General features: G+C 34.9%; 1 protein-coding gene across 6 annotated transcripts in view; it reads right to left on the bottom strand.

Annotated features, from left to right (window-relative positions):
• Positions 1 to 3790: 3790 nt before the first annotated feature.
• Positions 3791 to 19112, bottom strand: part of SNTG1 (syntrophin gamma 1) — a 314340-nt gene continuing 299018 nt past the window's right edge. For all 6 annotated transcript variants that reach the window (XM_077783688.1, XM_077783680.1, XM_077783681.1 and 3 more), the window contains one exon: positions 3791 to 10015. In XM_077783688.1, the coding sequence (XP_077639814.1) occupies positions 9857 to 10015 (159 nt within the window). In that variant the 3' untranslated portion in view covers positions 3791 to 9856. The remainder of the gene's footprint in view (positions 10016 to 19112) is intronic.

Below are 19112 nucleotides of genomic sequence, written 5' to 3' on the forward strand. Positions count from 1 at the left end.
AGCTGTCAGGGCATATGATGGCTTGCTATAAATATATCAAGAAGAGAAGGAGAGATGGGGGAATGACACTAGGGCTGGAAAAAAAAATTTAAATTAGGGGATAACACTGGCACAAAGTCAAATAGATATAAACTAGTTACAAATAGGTTTAGGCTGAAATTGGAAGTCAGTTTCAAATCATCAGAGCAGTGAGATTCCAGAAGGCTTTCCAAGAAGAGGAAGAGGGCCAAAAAGCCTAATTACTTTTAAGATTAGGTTTAAATATTTGTGAAAGGTTATATGACATTGCTGCCTGAGGGAACTGGATAAGATTCAGTAGTTCAGGCAGCTCTTCCTAAATTCATATTCCTCTGAACATTTTACTGCTATCTTATGAGCCCCTTGGTCATTCATAGTCGTCACAAGATTGCCCTAATTTTCTCACATGGCTCAGATCTCCCTAATACTGCACCACCACTGGGACCCTCAAACTTCCTGTCAGGGGAGAGAGCTGTGCATGCCCGTGTGGAACTGCTTGCAGCACCAAGACATGAGTTCTCATTTTGCTTTTGAGTTTCCATGTTAAGTACAGCCTGAGCTCCTGATTCTTGTGAAATGATGCAAGGCCTCAGCTTCACACTTCTTTCAAATATTTGTCTTCTTCTGTGAAGAGAACCTAAGTTGTTTGTGATCTTGCCCCAGTTGGACCCTTTGCTACACTTGGTGGAACTGCAGTACAAAACCACTATCTTGCTTCTTTGCCTCAGTTAAGGGGTTTGATGTTTCTGAGACCTTTTGTCTTCCCTCACTGGACTCTTGAAGCAAAATAAGAAAAAGAATAAAGACATCTAGCTAAAAGGATTTTCTATCTGTTCAAAGGAGAAAGGTGAGAGTTTGGATCTGTCAGCATAAGAACTTTCACTGAAACTGGTCTCAGAACTGACCTCTTAACTGCAGCTTATGGTACTTGATGGAGCTTTTTTTTTCCTAAAAAAACCCTTTTTTAAAACCTCTGTTTCAAGATGTAGCTTCACATGACAATCTTAGCATCTCGTAAAAATCTTTTTAATCCTCTAACCCTGCAGAAAAAAAAAAAAAAAAAAATCTTAAAAAGTTTCTGGTTGTACCTTATGTAAGCCAGAAAAACAAAAACACTACTATCTTCTATGCTCACAGTTCTGCAAGGCCAAACCAGGGAGTATGGAGTGGCAGTGCTTCCACACACCCTCTTCCATCTGGTGCTGCTTTTATGGGGTGTGCTTTATAAAAAAAAAATAAATCTCCACTTATGGCTTCTGAGAAAGCATTTTTAGGCTAGTAAAATTTTGCTCTCACAGTGTTAAGGAGTCCTGAGCCAGGTCTGGTTGAAAATTGTGCTGCACATGACATGGAAGAAAAGGCTGGGAAGAAATTCTGCTCAAAGTGGTGAGAAGAGTGTGAATGCAAAGTACACAAAGAACATAGCCAATAAATGCCAATACTTGCTGTAGAGTGAAATCCTCCACTTTTCTGAACAAATATATAGCAACAACAACCATAGCACTACAGAGAATAAATTATTTTGCTTCTGGTTAGAAAAATTAAAATGATATAATTTTCAATTTTTAAACAGGATTGTGTTTTTAAGAATACTTAAAAAATACTACTACTTGATAGGTAAATGTAAGAATAACTTCTTTCAAAACACTGAAAAAGAAGTACTAGACATCTGCAATATTTATCATTGAAAAGACACAAATAATATCCTCTTTTAACTGTTGTAGGTCAGACACACAGGTAAATAGATCATAATTAATTTAAAATGCTGTGGTGGGTACCTGCCACGGCCCGGGCGCGTGGAAGGGTCTGGCTGGCACTGCCCATGGGTGCGCAGCCTGAGTAACTCTGCACGCTGAGAGGAGGTGAAGAGATGAGAGAGGACACTTGTTTGCCAGCCCAAAGAGTCCTTTATTCCCCCAGGTGGGGCAAGAAAGGTGTCTCTGAGCGGGTGCAGTGACAAATGCCAAAGAAATCAAACACTGCAGCAACTTAAATAAGGGGTGGGCGGACAGGGGTGTAAACCTGTCTTGCCCAATGGGGATAAACCAGAGAGGGATACAACAACCTATGATAATGTAGCAGGGGTAGGTACAAGGTCAGGGGACAAATAGAAAAGCTAAACTGGAGTTATTGATACAGAACTTTCTGGAAGAAACTGGGGGTAATTACAGGATTGACAGCCAAAAGGGTATAAACAAACTCAGACTGATGGAACCAAATAAGGAGAAAACAGGAAGAGGTGAGAAGATTGACAGATAACTGGGGAGTCAAGTGGTGGAAATTTTTGGGGTAAACAACTTGGATCAAACCAGCTGTAAGGGGACAAATGGAGGAGCATAAGGCTAGCGAACATTAAAACCAACTGACTAAATCAACCCACACCGCAGCAAAATGTTTCAAGAATAAATTGTAGGGCTTGGAGTAAAAGTATACAAGCTGTGGAACATAAGAAACATGAATTGAAAGAATATTATTCAAGGATTATATATTAGGAAATTTTGATTACAAGAGTTTTCATTTGAGGCCAAAACATGTGGGAAAGACGTAAAACATGTGAGATTAAAAAGAAATAATTCAGAAGACATCAGGAATTTCCAGAATAAAACCTTTCAGTCCTATATGAGTCCATGCTCTGAATACAGTTCATAGTTACTGGGCAAATGAAAATGGTGGTTTATAAGAAAATTCCTGTACATTTGGAATATACTTAATACCAAGGTACTCCTAACTGTAATAGTCTAAGTTTCTCTTCATCTCCTTTTTTTTTTTTTTTTTTTTTTTTTTTAAGACTTCACTCCTCTCATTTTTTCTGCCCTTTCACTTAAATGAGATATAAACACAAACTTGAGACACAGGAACCTAACTGATGTGGCAAAGATATGTATGTTTGCTGACCCACAGCAGCCTAATCACTTCAGGGAATGTGGACTGAGATTTTCTTTAACACAAGGTATTCATCACACTTAAAATTAGTTCATATTTTTTCCTTCTCTTCAAGATGCTGAAAGGGCTGGGACCACCAAAGAAGATTTCCTTGGGTATAGAACTGAGGAAGGCAACTCCAGCCTCAGGAGAAAGCCCTGGGGAGTGCTTTTGGATGGGCTGAGAGACAGGTGATAGTAGCACTGTTGTACGGGAGCTTACCTGATCTTTCCACACTGGGAGCACAAAAAAAGATGTCAAAAATGTGCATGTGAGACGTGCACTGCAGACTCCCACCCTAAATTGTTGCAAAGGTGCCTAAATAAAGCAGAGACTCCCCATCTTCCAGCATCTCTTCCCTCACTCAGGGAAAAAGACAAACTAAATTCATCAAAGTTGGTTTTGCTCGAGTAGTTGCAGCACCATTTGAAAATTGTTTGGTTTCAGATATACCAAAAATACCTTCAGGCACTGCAATAATGAGCCGAGCAGTTAAATGTCAATGGTAGAATAATCTGGTGGCTGGGTGATAGCTGTATATTGAGCTTCATAGCCAAAGGAGAGTGGGATATTTCTGAAGTTCTAGTCAGGCATTAAATGGGTGACAGGCCTTGTAGAAATGATCATACAAGTAAGGAATGGCCATAATTTCTATTAAATAAACAGTTTTTGGGAAATAACTTTATCACCCCAGATTCTTCAAATATTTTCTTGATTTCCCAGGCTTGGCTTTCAATGATATAAAACTCATACACTGTATGACTGAATGCAAAAGATTAGTTAAAAAAAGTATTTATTTTCTATTTTTCTGCTCTGTTTCATTACAAAAAGAAGCATAACAAAAACAAAACAGAAGATAGCATTTTATTAGTGGTACATTAATGAGCTTAAACAGCTAGGTGACTTATGCTTGTCACAAATACATATTACAAACAATCACAAAACCTTAACTAAAATGAAATAAATAATTTGAATAGCTTTTCTTAATTTTTTTAATATTTATAAAATATATAGGACTTTCTATTACATTTTTCAGTCATTTTAATCCATAACAAATTAAAATTTATGACATATATTGCAAATATGCTAAAGGGATAGGAATAATTTAAAAAATCTTTAAGTTCCTGGAGGTATGAAATAATAAATCTGTTAATGTTTATCAATTTATTATCATATATCCAGATTGTGCATACCCTGCAAAAATAGCCATTTCTCAAACTAATATACACATGTTTCTTTATAGTATTGTAAGTTTTTAAATATAAAGCTTCATGGATGTATGCTTCTGTTTTACAGTTGTGCCTAATATGTAACTTTCATTAATATATACTGAATATATTCCATTAGTATATACTAATATATAGACACATGCATACACACACACACTCCCCACATACATACACACAGCATTATATATTAGTATATACTGAATTGCAAAAGAATTTCTGTGACAGATAGCTGGAATTCCTGTGGAGAAAATTGTTAAAAGTGGAAGGCATGTATACCACAGCAAAAACTGACTAGGAAATGTAAATGAAAGCATTTGTTTTTACATTGTTCAATATATTTCAATAGATTATGCACTGTAATAATATACAGAATTTCAACAGAATTTTTTTTTTTATTCCAGCATTCCAATGTTTTTTAAATTTGATTCCAGGAAGCTATGAACCACTGTCTCTGCTTGACTTCCTGAAAATGGAGCCAAGCAAGTAGAAATGTGTTGACATTATAGAACTTATTTCAGGAAAATTGAATTCTACTTAACCCTCCAAGTCAGGAAAGCACTTAAGCACAGTTATGAATTTATTTGCTATAACCTGAAAGTTAATCACACACTCAAGCACTCTTAAGCTCTTGCTATAAACCTCAACACTGTTCCCTGTCCAAGGTTTAGAGGTTCCATTATGTAGTTAAGTACAGTTTTGCATCTGTCTGAGCAACAGGAGTAAGGGAACATGGAAATATGCTTGGGGACCCCAGAGCCAATATTCAGGTGTGTGTTTGTGGCAGATGGAGAGAAAGATGCAGCAGGGAGAGGGTTGACCAGCATGGGGTAGCCTGCTTGTGGCTAATAGTGTGTGGTGTGGTGAGGAAAGAAGTGATGCAAAATAACCTATGCAGGCACCATCAGCCTTTTTCAGCTTCATTCTGCCCCTTGCTGCAGCACAGCATCCCCCTCCAGGCACTGAGCTCCAGGGGGCTACACTGTGAAGCTGAGCTTTTTTAGCTTTTTAGCTTTTTCTCCATGGTGCACGAGCAGCAGCTGCCACAGCCAGAGAGATGGTTGGCACCAGGACCTGGCAGCCTTGCTGGTAACGTCTCGGAGGGTTTTTCCCTCTGGACTAATTTCGGCTGGGCTGCATGGTCTGAAAGCCCATCAGGACCTGGAACTGGGATGCTTGCTTAGAGTCATCCTGAAAGAAATAGCTCATGTGCTTGACGACTGCTCTGTGATAAAATTGCAGGAGTGGTTGTAGGCAGGAGCCTGGCTTAAAAAGCACATTCCTGATAAAATGAAAGCACTAAAGTAGAAGCACTTCTAGTTCCTTAGAGAAACAGAGAGAAAGGGAGACACATACACGTGCACCTTGAGAGATCTTAAGCTATATTCCCACCCTGTGTTTCCTTTTGAAGTGCCTGAAGTGCAACCTCAGGCATCTAAGACAGGTACTTAAAATCTGGGAACTTAAGTGAGTCTTTCATGTTTTCCATCATACTGAACTGGTCAGAGGTGTGAGCTTCAAGCTCCTACTCATAACTGCCTGAGACAGATCTTTTTAAAATCAGCTTTAACTTTGTTTCAGACATTAGACTTTTTCAGAGACCAAACCACCACATAAAGAAATAGAAAGTATAATGCAGGGCTTAGTGTTTTCAATGTTAATAAAATTTCCAAAAGCTTTATTGGAATTGCTAAGAAAGAATGAAAACTGATCTGAATTTCTAAGGGCAACAGTTGTACATTCTCAAGATCTCAAGTATTTTCTAATATTTCCTCTGATACAAGAAACATCTTAAGGCATTGAATAAACCAAATCGCATTAAAAGTAACAGACTGCAATGTTGACAACTACAAATGTTTAACTGTGTACTTTGAGGTCTTCTGATAAGTCTCTGCATTTAAAATAAATAAATATAATTTTGTGGAATCAAGTACTAATTTAGAAAACACGACTTTTCGTGATCCTTTTCTCAAAGTATATTGATACTGTATATTATTGGTTTGTATTCTTAAGAATTCTAGTTTGAATAGACAAAACTTTAAATGATTGGTTTAAAAAAATAGCCTTCTTAAAACTAGCTCTTGTCCGCTAAGTTCTTGATGTACTTAATTAACATAATAAAATGCCCAACAGCTAAAAAAATATGCTAATCTTTATTTCAATGGTGTCTTTGTGCTACTGGAATGCAAAGCTCTTTTGAAAATCTGTAGCTCTTATTTTTAAAAAGATGTAGAAAATGAAACATATTCACTTATTGATGAAATCATGAATAAATGTATTAAAATTTGTAACACTTCCATAATAAGCTTATGCTAACACTATAACCTAGCATATGATTATTTCTGTGAAGACCAGATAATCTAAAATTCCCATCATAAAACAAACCAAATGAAGTCAAATACATTTTGTTATACTTAAGAATACATATTTTTGGTATACTATATAACATCAATAGGCATGGTACTATTAAAATTTTCTTCATTAAACTTACTTGAAAATATAATGACATAAAGAGAACAAATTATGTATTATGCTATGGATTGGTTTGTTTACTCTTTCTTGTTAAAATATTTACTTTTACTTGCATACAGATTTTTAGCAAAAGTTGATGGCTCATTATAATTCTGTTTTTTCATAGTCAATGGGCTGTGTTGACTTATGAAACACTTGTACTCATTATATGTTATGTGTGAAATGACAGGCTGCAACACAAAGCCTGAATTTTGACATATTCACATGGAGTTCACTATGCTTTAAATGTAGGTATTTAAATGCAAAATGTAGCCATTTAATATGTTTGTAAATTTTATTTTGGTATTTCAGGATTAGTTATAACACAGAATTTAAAATTTTGCCTCTTTGGTTCAAGATTGAATTTCTGACCAAGTTGCTCTACAAGGACAAGGTTGCATGCAGAGTCACCTCTGAATATTCTGTGAGGTCACTGCACAAATGTCTGCAGCATTTACAAATCAACACTGACCTGCAGTCAAAACTATGACATCTTATATTCTCTGAATAACACTTTTCTTCTTGAAAATAAAAGTACTGATGAAGCCCCACCAGTTTACCACCTTAGAAAAACAACAAAAATAAAAAACAATTTAATGGCTAATGCGTTTCTTAAATGTTTTGTATTTAATGCACAGTTGCAAAACTCTCAGTGATGAATGCAGATGTTCTACAAACAGAACACTTGACAGAGATCTTCAGGATACCCTGGTAGAGTCTCAAAAGTTCATATCATTAACTCCATTCTGCACAATGAGTATTTTTGTTTAAATTCTTTGTGGGAGACTTTAATATAATGGGATTCCTTCATCTACAGAAATTTGCAATGACATACTTTGTGCTGGTTTGGGTAAATGTTATGCTCATTTAAGCACGTCTCCTAAACACCCCTCAGACTCAGTGATGCAACTGCACATCACATGAACAGTTGAACAGAAAACATTCAACCAGCAGCTGACCAGTTTCAGATTCTGCTATTGCCAGCAGAGGTGGTAGCACATGGCCACACTGTTGTGACAGCTGAATGCCACAGAAATGCACTGAAGTGGAGGAGATTTTTTGGGAGGACTGAGAACTGCCATTAAAAGATATCAGGCTTCTCTTTTGAGCACTGTCAACGCGCTGCCAAAATTTGTGTTTCCAGTATATGCTTTCTAGACAAGGGCAGTGCCTGAGTTACCATTATTAAACCTCTTAAACTGTTATAGCTTTAAATTTAAAATATCTGGGGTTTGTGTCTCAAGCTTGAGATCCTATGGACAGCCATGGCATTTTTATCTGTCCTTCAGATGTGACCCCCTTATTTAGGGACAATCCTTATTAAAAACTTCATTATGGTGCCTATGAAAACATTGGATTTTGATGCCACTTAAGAGTATTTAATAGCTGGATTGTTACATCATTCCAATGAATTTAGGATGGAAAAAAAATGTGTAGTCCTTGGAGGTGTACTAATAGGAAGAACGTGTGTAGCAGAAGACCTTTGAAAGTGATGAGTTCCCCTCCCCTCCCCAGATATTTTCAGATTATTTGGAGCTAATATCAAATTAGATCAGCTATAATACAAAACAATGTTACTCTCACACATGTAAGTCCAAATATTTCTAATGCAAAGCAAAAAAACAGAGGCATGATTTGCTCCTATATTTCATTGATCTTTAGTCCCTGCCCTGCACTTTGAATTGTTCCCATTTGGATAAGCTCTCTTCTGGGTTCACTTTTGAAGTATTAATCATCTTAACACATAGAAAGGGAGGTGACAGAGTTAGCCTTTCTGCTAAATGAGGAAGATGGTGGCCCTTTCTCATAAGTGTTACTAACAAGTCTAAGTGGAGGGGGGGGAAAAAAAGGTAATTTTGATTTCAATACAATAAATAGAAAACCCCCAAAACTGCTACTGAAAATGTATACCTTTTTTCCATCATCTTCACTCATGTGTGACATAGTGCAAAATTAAATTATATTACAAAATCACAATAAAACAAAGTTATTAATTTTAAACTTACAAGTCCTTTATATTTCATCATTAAATGATACTCTGAAACTAGTACTTGATTCAGAGTGATGCAAAGGTCTTAAAAAACAAAGAAATTATGCATTCTGTAATGCATTCTTTATAGTTTATTCAATTTATTCCCATTGTACTATCTATATATATATATAAATAACTTATTAAAAATTCAAATGGTAAAATAACTTTTCAAGCATAATGAAAAAAGTCCGTTTTTTTAGAGTTTAAATGAAACATAAATTCTACCTATGATGTGAAATCAAGGTTAACTATGGAAACAATGAATTAGATGGGTTTTCTGAAACAATTTCAAACTCTTGTGAACAAAGACAGTTGGATTTATGGTATTTAATTCTTAATAAAAAAAAAACAGAGGAAATAAATAGATGGCACATTGTTTTTGGACTTGCACTTAATTTAGAATTAAAATTAAAATAATATGCCATTATTTTTACTTGAAGAAGAGGTACTTACCCATGGAAAAGTATTTTTTCTTTTTGTGGCTTGTTTGCTTTGTTTTTAATGTATCAGACCAGCATGGCTATATGTCTGCAGTTGTTACTTTTAGATGAATAGAATAAAATGGAAAAAGTAGCATGATTCCACGTATGAACATGAGTATGGATTTACAACAGTGCTTAAAGTGCTTTCTTATTTGAGGAGGTACTTACACAAATGTCTTTTCATGCTTATCTCCTTTGTCACCATGTACTGTATGCTTGCTCTCATTTATAATATAATGGTAGGGCATTATGTTCATACTCAAAGTTTAGTATATTGTCATTAAAAAACATCTGAAAAGAGGAAAATGACAATTCTATTTGTGTATTATTACAGCAATTTGAAAATTTTATTAAATACTCAAGTGCTTCATTTTGCCATTTATTCCTTTGCTTCCAATGCTGCTTAAAGCACTATGTAAGTACAAATAGATAATACTAAAAGCATATCCATCCTATTCTGGGGTTTTGACTAGGATTATTTACTGATGTCTTGCAGAACGGAGATGAAATTACGATCCCACGTGACCATTTATCTGCTGATGCTGCAAGATGTCTTGCCTCCAGGATTGGTTTCCACATACATGGTTCACCAAAGGTCTAAATCTTATGAATATTTATACATTTTTATGTCTCGTTGTTAAGTGGCAGTGCTGTCATGGGGGATGTCAAGTAGAATACTTTATTTTGCCAGTACCAGAAGTTGTGGGAGCAGCAGAAGCTGTGGCTTGGCTGCCTACATACAAAGGGTCCAAACAAGCCACTTTGGCTGCAAAGAATGAGTGGATACAGTGAAGAACTGCAAACAGGTTAGAAAACTCCAGCTCCTGGAATTAAAAAAAAAAAAAAAAAAAAAAAAAAAAAAAAAATTAAACATGAAATGGAAAAACACCCCACAAGGATATAACCAGGAATGAACCACTGTTACAACAGCAATAATTTTAATAGCCTGATGTAATTCTGCTAATGTACCTTGCAAATCTCCATTATAGGGACTTAGATATTGAAAACAGAACATTCAATAAATAACTGCTTGGAGGCTAAAATGGACAAATACCTGGATTAAGTGCCTCATAGAAATATGAAATCCTAGTATCTAAAGGGAAAAGAAAGTGACACTATAAAATTTTTATTTTCCCTAAGGTTAATGCGTATCTGGCACTTCTGTAGTTTAATTCAGATAGAAACTTTATGGCTGTGCGGTAACAGTCTGCACACCTCTGGACTACTACTGTTTAACTAATGTATCCACAAAAATTAATAATGTTGAGTTCCACATATATTACATTTGTTCATCATGTCTTCTCACACTATTAATCAGCTATTAAATCACACTATTAAACAGCTATTTTCTTACCTGATTATTTAATATATATATTAAAACAGAGAGGGCATTGTGGAGAGGACATAGTGAGAAAACTAGATAAGTTTTCCCAGAACTGGTTTGTGAGACTTTAGAGAGTTGAAGATAAAAAATAATAATTTATTATTATAAACAACTTGCAGGTGTTGTTTTCCTACACTCTGTTTTCTTGGTTTTTTCAAAGATTGTTTATAAGAAAGATGATTTTTTAATTAACAAATCAGGTGAAATGTATTGAGTAATTAACCAATCAGGTCTATCTGTATCAAAAATATGCATAAAAAGGAGAATCTGAATTAAAACTATACTATGCTATACAAACCAAACCAGCCTTCTGTGTAGTTTCTTATTCAACAACAACAGGACATAATTTCAAAATATGCTACTATCGCAGAGTGATAATTTGGATTTCTTATTGGGCCAAAAAAAGAACATACTCCATGTTTTAATTTTTTTAGGAATATTTTACAAATTCCTTATTTTTCTGCTTTAGTTTAAATTTCTTTATAGCCCACTCAGCTTGTGATTACACTAGCTGGGAGTCTATTTTTTAGACTCCACTAGAGAGGAAATAAATAAAAACTACATTTTTAACATATATAAATTTGCTCCTTTATGTCTAATGACTTTATGTGATCAAGTTTTAGGTTATTTTCAGTATGTGTTTTTGAAGCTGGTATTTAATCAATAAATAGCTGTTGTATTGGAAAGCAATTACTGAGGTACTTCAATGCATACAAGTCTAGGGAAAGTAAGTACAGATTTTACATCTTTCTGCTTTGATTCACTGCCCATACAGATTTTTTCATTGAAACGTGAAGCCAGTAATTGCTATCTGTGGTTTATTCTTCTTGTCTTTCCAACCAGCATTGGTATTTCCAGGCTATATTTTTTGTTTAGAAGAATATTGAAAATGTTGTAAATTCAACAAAAATTGCTAAATCTCTCAAATGACATCAGCCTGCAATTTTCTGCTTCTTGAGACTTCCTGGAAGACATTGCTTCATGGAATACATGGAGATATTCACAAAGCCCTCATGGGTGAGGAACAACAGCACGAAACCAGACAGGTGCATGTGCAGTGTCCAGTGAAGTACTGAATGGGTGAAGCTTTGTTCAGGTCTCCTACAGCCTCAGCAGATGTCCTTCAGACATGCTCAGAAATTAACTGATAACATCCCATGAGATTCTTTAAACTCCCCTTTAATCTCAAAATAAAAGATAAAAATTATGCCAAGTTTCACAAACCTGCCAGCTGTGTCTATATAAAAAATAATCCGTTTAGAGACATTCTCAGTTTCAAACCCAGAGAGAAAGGCAATTTTATGACTATGTCAAAATGGATTTTTTTTTCCTGTCTCAAATTTTAAAATAAGAAAATTTATCATAAATAAAAAAAACAGTGGTCATTCAAAGATCAGGTAACAAGGAATTATGGAAGCTATTTCAGAATAACAACCATGGGCCATTGGAATTAAATTACTTTTCAGTTAACTTCATATTATTAATTAATTAATTAATTTACCTTTTTAGTACTATAAAAACACACCTGAAGCTTAAGATAAGGGAATAAATATTTAGTGGAACTGTGAAATATTTTTTAATATTTTTAATATCAATTGCATGTATTCTCTGTGGAAAGACTACAGTTCCCCCTATGTCTCAGCAATGCAACCATATTAAAACAAATGCTACAGTCTGAGAATTGTTCAAGTCAATTAGGCAACGCTACAAGCTAAACGTTGCTACTATCATAATTACAGCTACTGCACACTGAATTTTTACAGTGCATGAGTACAATTATTTCCAAGAGTTATCACAGCTTTCTGCAATAGTAACACATCAGGAGTATCCACTGCTCAATTGACCATCAAGGGAAATGGTGAGGCAACAGAACAGTCTCTGAAGGTCCCACTTGATAATTGTTATCAATAGTAGTGACACAAGATGGAAATTACCTTGACTGCAAAGAAGAGCACTGAGAAGTCATCAAAGGCTCGGTTATTATTTGCAATGAAACACTATTCCTATTTCAATGAAGAAATGCATTTTTAACTGGAAATTGAAGCAATATGAAGCACAGTAGGCTGACTGGTATGTGGCAAGTACATGTAGGTTTGATTAATGGCTGCAACTCAGTTCTCAGAAGCCTGATTGATGGGAACAGGACCTATCAGGAACATTTCTCAGGCAGATTAACCTAATCACAAGAAACCTTAACAAACAGATACACTCCATGTAGAGCTGCTGACAGACAAAACATGCCCTCACTTCTGCTGGGAACTTGCCCCTTTAGGTGTCTCCAGGTCAGCACTACTGCCAGCAGACACAGGAGAACTCACAGGCTTTTGTGCATCCCCAGCCACCCTGGCTGTTTTTGTACGCACTTTGTCCTCAGCCATACTTTTGTCTGAGTACACCTTCCTCTAGGCAGGGTAGTGTGTACTGCACAAATAGTCCAGATAAAGTTTCAAGTGAACAATCAGACAAATCCTAAAAAACCTGAAAAAATATGCAGTTAAGCCATTGAAGTTGATACCAGTAGGGAAATTCACATGCTCTGAATCCTCCAAAAAGCAAAGAAATCCTAATTTAAGCCACACCTACTTGTCCATGCACAAGTACACAATTTAATATTATTATAATTTCCAGACTGTTGCCTGTACACCTCACCTAAGACCCTACACTCCCAGGAATATCAGTGTACCCTCTGGTCTTTAAATTGTCTTTAAATTGTCTAAGATATCTCTTGATTAAACTGTTCCCACCCTACATTGCTGTCATTATACCAGCCACCTCCAGATTATTAATCTGAACATCTGCAGTTCCTGCTGAGGACAACGTAAGTGGACAAAAAGGCATGTGAGAAAGATTCAGTCATTGAAAATGTTAGAAGTATAATGGAATTCTAGTAGCTTTTCACAAAGGAAGTCTGGATTGAAAAGACAAAGAAAGGAAAAAGAGAGTTTTCCTAAAAGAAAAGAAACAAACTCCAGAAATATCTTATTGCATTGTATTATACGTGTATTACGTAGTATGATACAACTACGTAAATGACACATTTACAAAATCCAGTAATTGTATGTTTTGAAGTACCCATTACTATGGGTATTTCAAAACATATTTTAGAAAATTTTAAAAATGTGTTCCTTTTATCCATATATAAACAGATTATATGAGAAGGTATTTGTTAATCAGAAGTGGAGTTACATGTCTGTATTTGCATAGAATCTGATCTAAAATAGATATTAGACGAATAATCCATGCGTAAGACATGGGGAAACTAAAAATAAGTATGAACCACAGAAACCAACACAAATCAGAAATCTGAACTCTAAAATTCAGTAACTGCAACTGAGCAATCACTCTATAAAAATCTTAAGGCTGTATACTTATAACCCATTTAAAGCTGACACTCTAAATGTGAAGAGTACTGTGATGCTCACTGAAAAACCCTCAAGGCTAAGAAAAAGGATTAATTTAAAATTGCATGGAGAACAGCCTTGAAATGAACAGAAATGTCAGTTTGGAAAATGATGCAAGCACCCATCAAGTCACCTTGCAACAGTAGAAAGTGGGTATTTTGTTCACAGCAATGTGATCAGTAGTAATTAAGGGTATTTAGATTAGATTTCTTTACAAGATAATTTCAAGTATAAATTAATTGGCATTAATTAATACTAAGGTAGTATTAATTAATAATGAGGTTAATTTGAAATCCTTGAAGTTAAATTTCTCCCTTTGCTGATACCATATTTGTGCCTTCTTTGGCTTTCTGTATTCAAATAGATGAAGACAATGGACTGGACCTTCATCTTGATAAACTTGTTTTTGTACCCACTTCAGTTTTGTACTGCTTAGTTTAGGAGTTCAGCCCATCTGTGAACAAAAGCTCACCTGATGCAGCACACCAATGTGACTTTGCCTGAGTCTTTTTGAAAGAATTGTTGTACTGCAAGTTGCAGGAGGTTAAAGCACAGACTGAAGTGTAGCATTTGAGTCATACATGTTTTACCAAGCATACAGAGACCCTCAGTTCCCAGTTTGGTAAAAATTCAATAATGTAATTAGATGATTTTTATACACATCACTTACTCCAATGTTTGGAGGCATATGGTTATATCTTGGAACAGGAACTCTCCAAGATTTAAGGTACCCTTCTGTTTTGTCAGAAAAGTATAATACTTAGGTTAAATTGGAGATCACACCACTGAGTTTATTATAGTTCTTAGATTGTGTATCACCTCCAGAAGCTGCTGTGATACTACTGGGACACTAATGGATCATTAAACTATAGCTAAACTATGGGTAAATTGATAAGTAACTAGATTGGAAGGTCTAAAAGAATCCCTTTGAGACTTTACAGATGCAGAGAAAGCTTTGCCCTCCTGTGCTTATTTTTTTTAACCCAAGCCAAACAGCTCAGTAAGAACAAATACAGGGACATATTGGCTCCACATTCTGTCAAGGTGACAGCTCTATCTTGTGGCTCTCACTCATAAAAATTTTGTCTCACTGAACAAAATTGTGCAATATCTCCTGGTGAGTGACAGCTGGGAAATAACCTACCGATTGGAATGTCTAGGGGGTATCAGTGATTAATGCTGCCCTTAAGTGATTTTCTTGTCAGAAACTACTTAGACCTTGCCTTAGATACCTTTTTAGTAAGGTGTTTGCTTTCAGGCACCCTGCCATAGACCCACTGGTGTGACCTATGGTAATTATTGTTCAGATTTTTAGACTGGAACTGCTTAAATCCATGAGTATCTCTCTTATTCTATATTCTATATCTTTATTTTTATATATTATTATATATCTTTAAAATAACATAATTTCACTTAGAGAGAAGCCAAACAAATGCATGAGTACAATGTCTCTACAGAAAAAAAAAAAAGACAGTATTTGAAATATTTGAATACATAAAATTATTTTAAAGCTGAAAAGAACCATACTGGGGAATAAGTTAAACTGTAACTAAATCCAGAGAACATGCTGTATTTCTCAAGGCATGCCATTTTGAATTTTTTAAGTCAGGCATGAAACACAATATAAAAAATGTTGACAGTGTCATAAAAATCTTAGCTATTCAGTGTCAGTGAAGGACTTTCTTTCACTTATGAATATAAACTCTGGTGGCAATTGTTTTTCCCAAAAACAAAAAACTAAAACAAACAAACAAAAACAAAACAAACAAACAAAAAAAAAACCCAAACAAACAAAAACCAAAAAACCCAAACAAACAAAAAACCAAAAAACCAAACAATCAAACAAAAAAAAAAAAAAGGCAAAACAAACAAAAAAAGCTAACTGATGAATGTGGTGCTGGACTTTACTCCAAAATGCATTTTTCCTAGATTTTTCTAACATTAACATTGGTATTTCAGTATATTCCACCAGAATACAGAGAAGTTGGTATACAATTATGAAGCCTTTATGATAAAATTTAAAATGCTGCTGCATACTTATTTTTTTCCCAAGAAATGTATATCTACAAGTTGGAATACATTTCTAAAATAATTACAAATTTATCCAAGTTTGGATCAAAATTCAATAGATAAGCATTTTGACACTTGATTCTGCAGATAATGAAAAAGTGTTCTAAAGCTAAAGGGTATTATCACGCAGGTTCAACATGCCATAATCACACACATCTGGGAAAGCATGAGATACACAAAATGTTCTTCATTATAAATGAAGGAAGACAGGAAGAATTTGGATTTTGATAGCACATGCTTTCTGTGAAGCTACTACATAGAATCATTTAGGTTGAATAGGACATTTATTGAGTCCAATGGTTAATCCAGCACCACCAAGTCCACTACTAAACCATGTCCCCAACTGACACATCTACATATCTACACCATCCCTTTGGGGGTGGTGATTCCTCCACTTCTCTGAGCAGCCTCTTCCAATGATTGACAACCCTCCTGGTGAATATATTTTTCCTAGTATCGAACCTATACCTCCCCTAGTGCAACTTGAGGCCATTGCATCTTGTCCATTCACTTTTTAATTATGAGAACAGGCAGACCCCACCTGGCTACAATCTCCTTTTACGCAGTTGTAGAGAGCAATGAGATTCCTCCCTAGCTCCAGGCTAGACAACCCCAGCTCCATCAGTTGTTCCTCATCAAGCTTGTGTTCCAGACCCTTCCCCAGCTCTGTTGCTCTTTTCTGGACTCACTTCACCATCTTAATGTCTTTAGTGAATGGCCCAAAACTGAACACAGAATTTGCGATGTCTGGAAAGTTCCCTGCCATGCCCTGCTTCCAGATTGATATTTGGGAATAAGTAAGAAAAGAGCCCTAATACATTGGTACAATGGTTCCCCAACTTTTTTGTTTTATTCTCTTCTGAGTTCTCTTTTCACTACATTCTGATTATTCTTAATTTATTATAACATTGGGGAAAAAAGGAATAGAATCATAAGGAAAGTGTTACAGCAGTGGTTCTCTAGGCCAGCTGCCAAACAGGGCTGCATTTAACAGGTGATAATAACTGTGGCATGAATATTCATCAGAACTTTTAACAGATGTTTTACAAAATTTCCATCCTCTGATTTCAAATGAAGTTGCATACAGTATTCATGAAATCTGGCATTACAAATATTTCTAAAAATCTGATTAACATTTCTTAATGACTCAACAGTTCCACAAATAGCTATACTTCTGACTCAGGAATGTAAAGCAAGAAAATAGAGGCTAGACTGTGCCACCTCTCCTTATGATGAATAGTGCTTTGAATCTATGAAAGGTTTAAAGGATACAGAAGGAGGTTATCCACTAAATTGTAAGCCAACAACTTGAAAATATATGACCCAAGAACCTTCATATTCATTTTACAGACACATTTATCTACATTTCTTAGACTAAGCAACATACTTAATATGTAAACAAATTGGAATGGATAGAAGTTCTCATTATAAATGCCACAGTACAATCCAAAGAAAATATAACCTGACATCTTTGCATAGAGTTGGTATGCTTTGCTCACCAAAAAAATTAATTAAAATTAAGAAATTTTTATTGCAAAATCGAGTGATGTGAAAGATTAAATTTATAGTAAAGAGCAGCAACCAGGGAACAAGACAGCATATTAATCAGCATGCTAGCAGGTTTGTGTAATACTCTGGCTTCATAAGGTGGAACGTGCTATTTCTACCTAAATAAAAGTTTGGTAGAGTTTCCTAGAACTCAATTTGAGTTCAAATAACAATGCATACAATAAAGGCACCAGGATACGTCTAAGACTTGTCTATGTCCAGCATACTTATGTATCTCTAAGTGATTTATATGACAGATATAATTTAAAATATGAAAAAACCCTGTTGTTTTTTGGTTTTTTTTTTAACCTGTATTTTATTCTTTGGTTTTAGTTTTTAATGTAATTCAGTATTAAAAATACATTCTAGTTTTGCCATTAAAAAAAAAACCAAACAAAACAAAGCAAAACCAAAACCCCCAAAATTCCCAAACACCCTAAGAGTGTGCCATTCTTGGACTCCTATAAATTTTTGTTAGTGCTAAAATAATATGTTAATATTACAACAATAGCAGGCAGATATTAGAAAAATATCCTTCAGCTGTACATAATAGTAGGATAAAAGTTTACAATTACTTTCTTAAGAGAAAATCATCCTCATGTCATTAGGTTAAACTGTAATGTCTTATTACAGCTGAAAAAATATTCTGTACTACTAAAAATATCCCTGAAGAAAATCAGAAATAAGAAAGTATTTATATTTGAGATGTAGCAGAACAAGAAGGTATCAAAACCATGGTCTCCATATTTTATTGCTATTGATTTAATGGGAACTCTTACATACCTTTATTTTACTGAGTAAACCACTCAAAATCAAGTAAATAGGTGCTGGGTAGAAAATAATTAGCATGAAGCATAAAGAGACATGGAGGAAGATGTTTAATGTAGCTATTGGCATTTAAGCACATAACTATCCCAAAAATAATGCATTTTTTTCCTTTACATATTTTAGAATACTCTACATATAGACAATTTATAGACAATTTATTTAACCATATATGTCCCTTATAGACAATTTATAAGGGACATTATAAATTATCTATAAGGGACAACAATATGTCCCTTATAGGCAATTTATTTAACCATTTCCTTTTTGCTCATGGAATTGTTTTGTTATCACACAATATGGTCAGGAAAAACAATATAGTAAATCCTTTAAAAGGAAAGCTTAGACATTGACAAGAAAATAGTCTTTAGGTTTGCACTAAAATTTGGATTCTACTCAAAAAAGAACTTTGACCCAGACTTCAAGGCAGTTACAGCCATCACAGACCTTGGGAAGATCACTTCTCACAAACATTGGGACAGCAAATGCCCTCATTCTCAAAAAACATAAATTAAAGTAAACTTAAAGGCCTAACAGCTACTGTTTTAATGAATTAACTCTTGAATCAAAAGCACAACTGGAAAAACAACTCTTCTGAGTTTTCATTAGACACAGACACTTCAGTCTTGTTAGGAAACATATTGAATCTACACTTTTTTTTTTCTCTGAGAAATAAAACCAGATTTTCAACCT

This window comes from Lonchura striata, chromosome 1, assembly GCF_046129695.1.
Source record: "Lonchura striata isolate bLonStr1 chromosome 1, bLonStr1.mat, whole genome shotgun sequence".
NCBI lineage: Eukaryota > Metazoa > Chordata > Aves > Passeriformes > Estrildidae > Lonchura > Lonchura striata.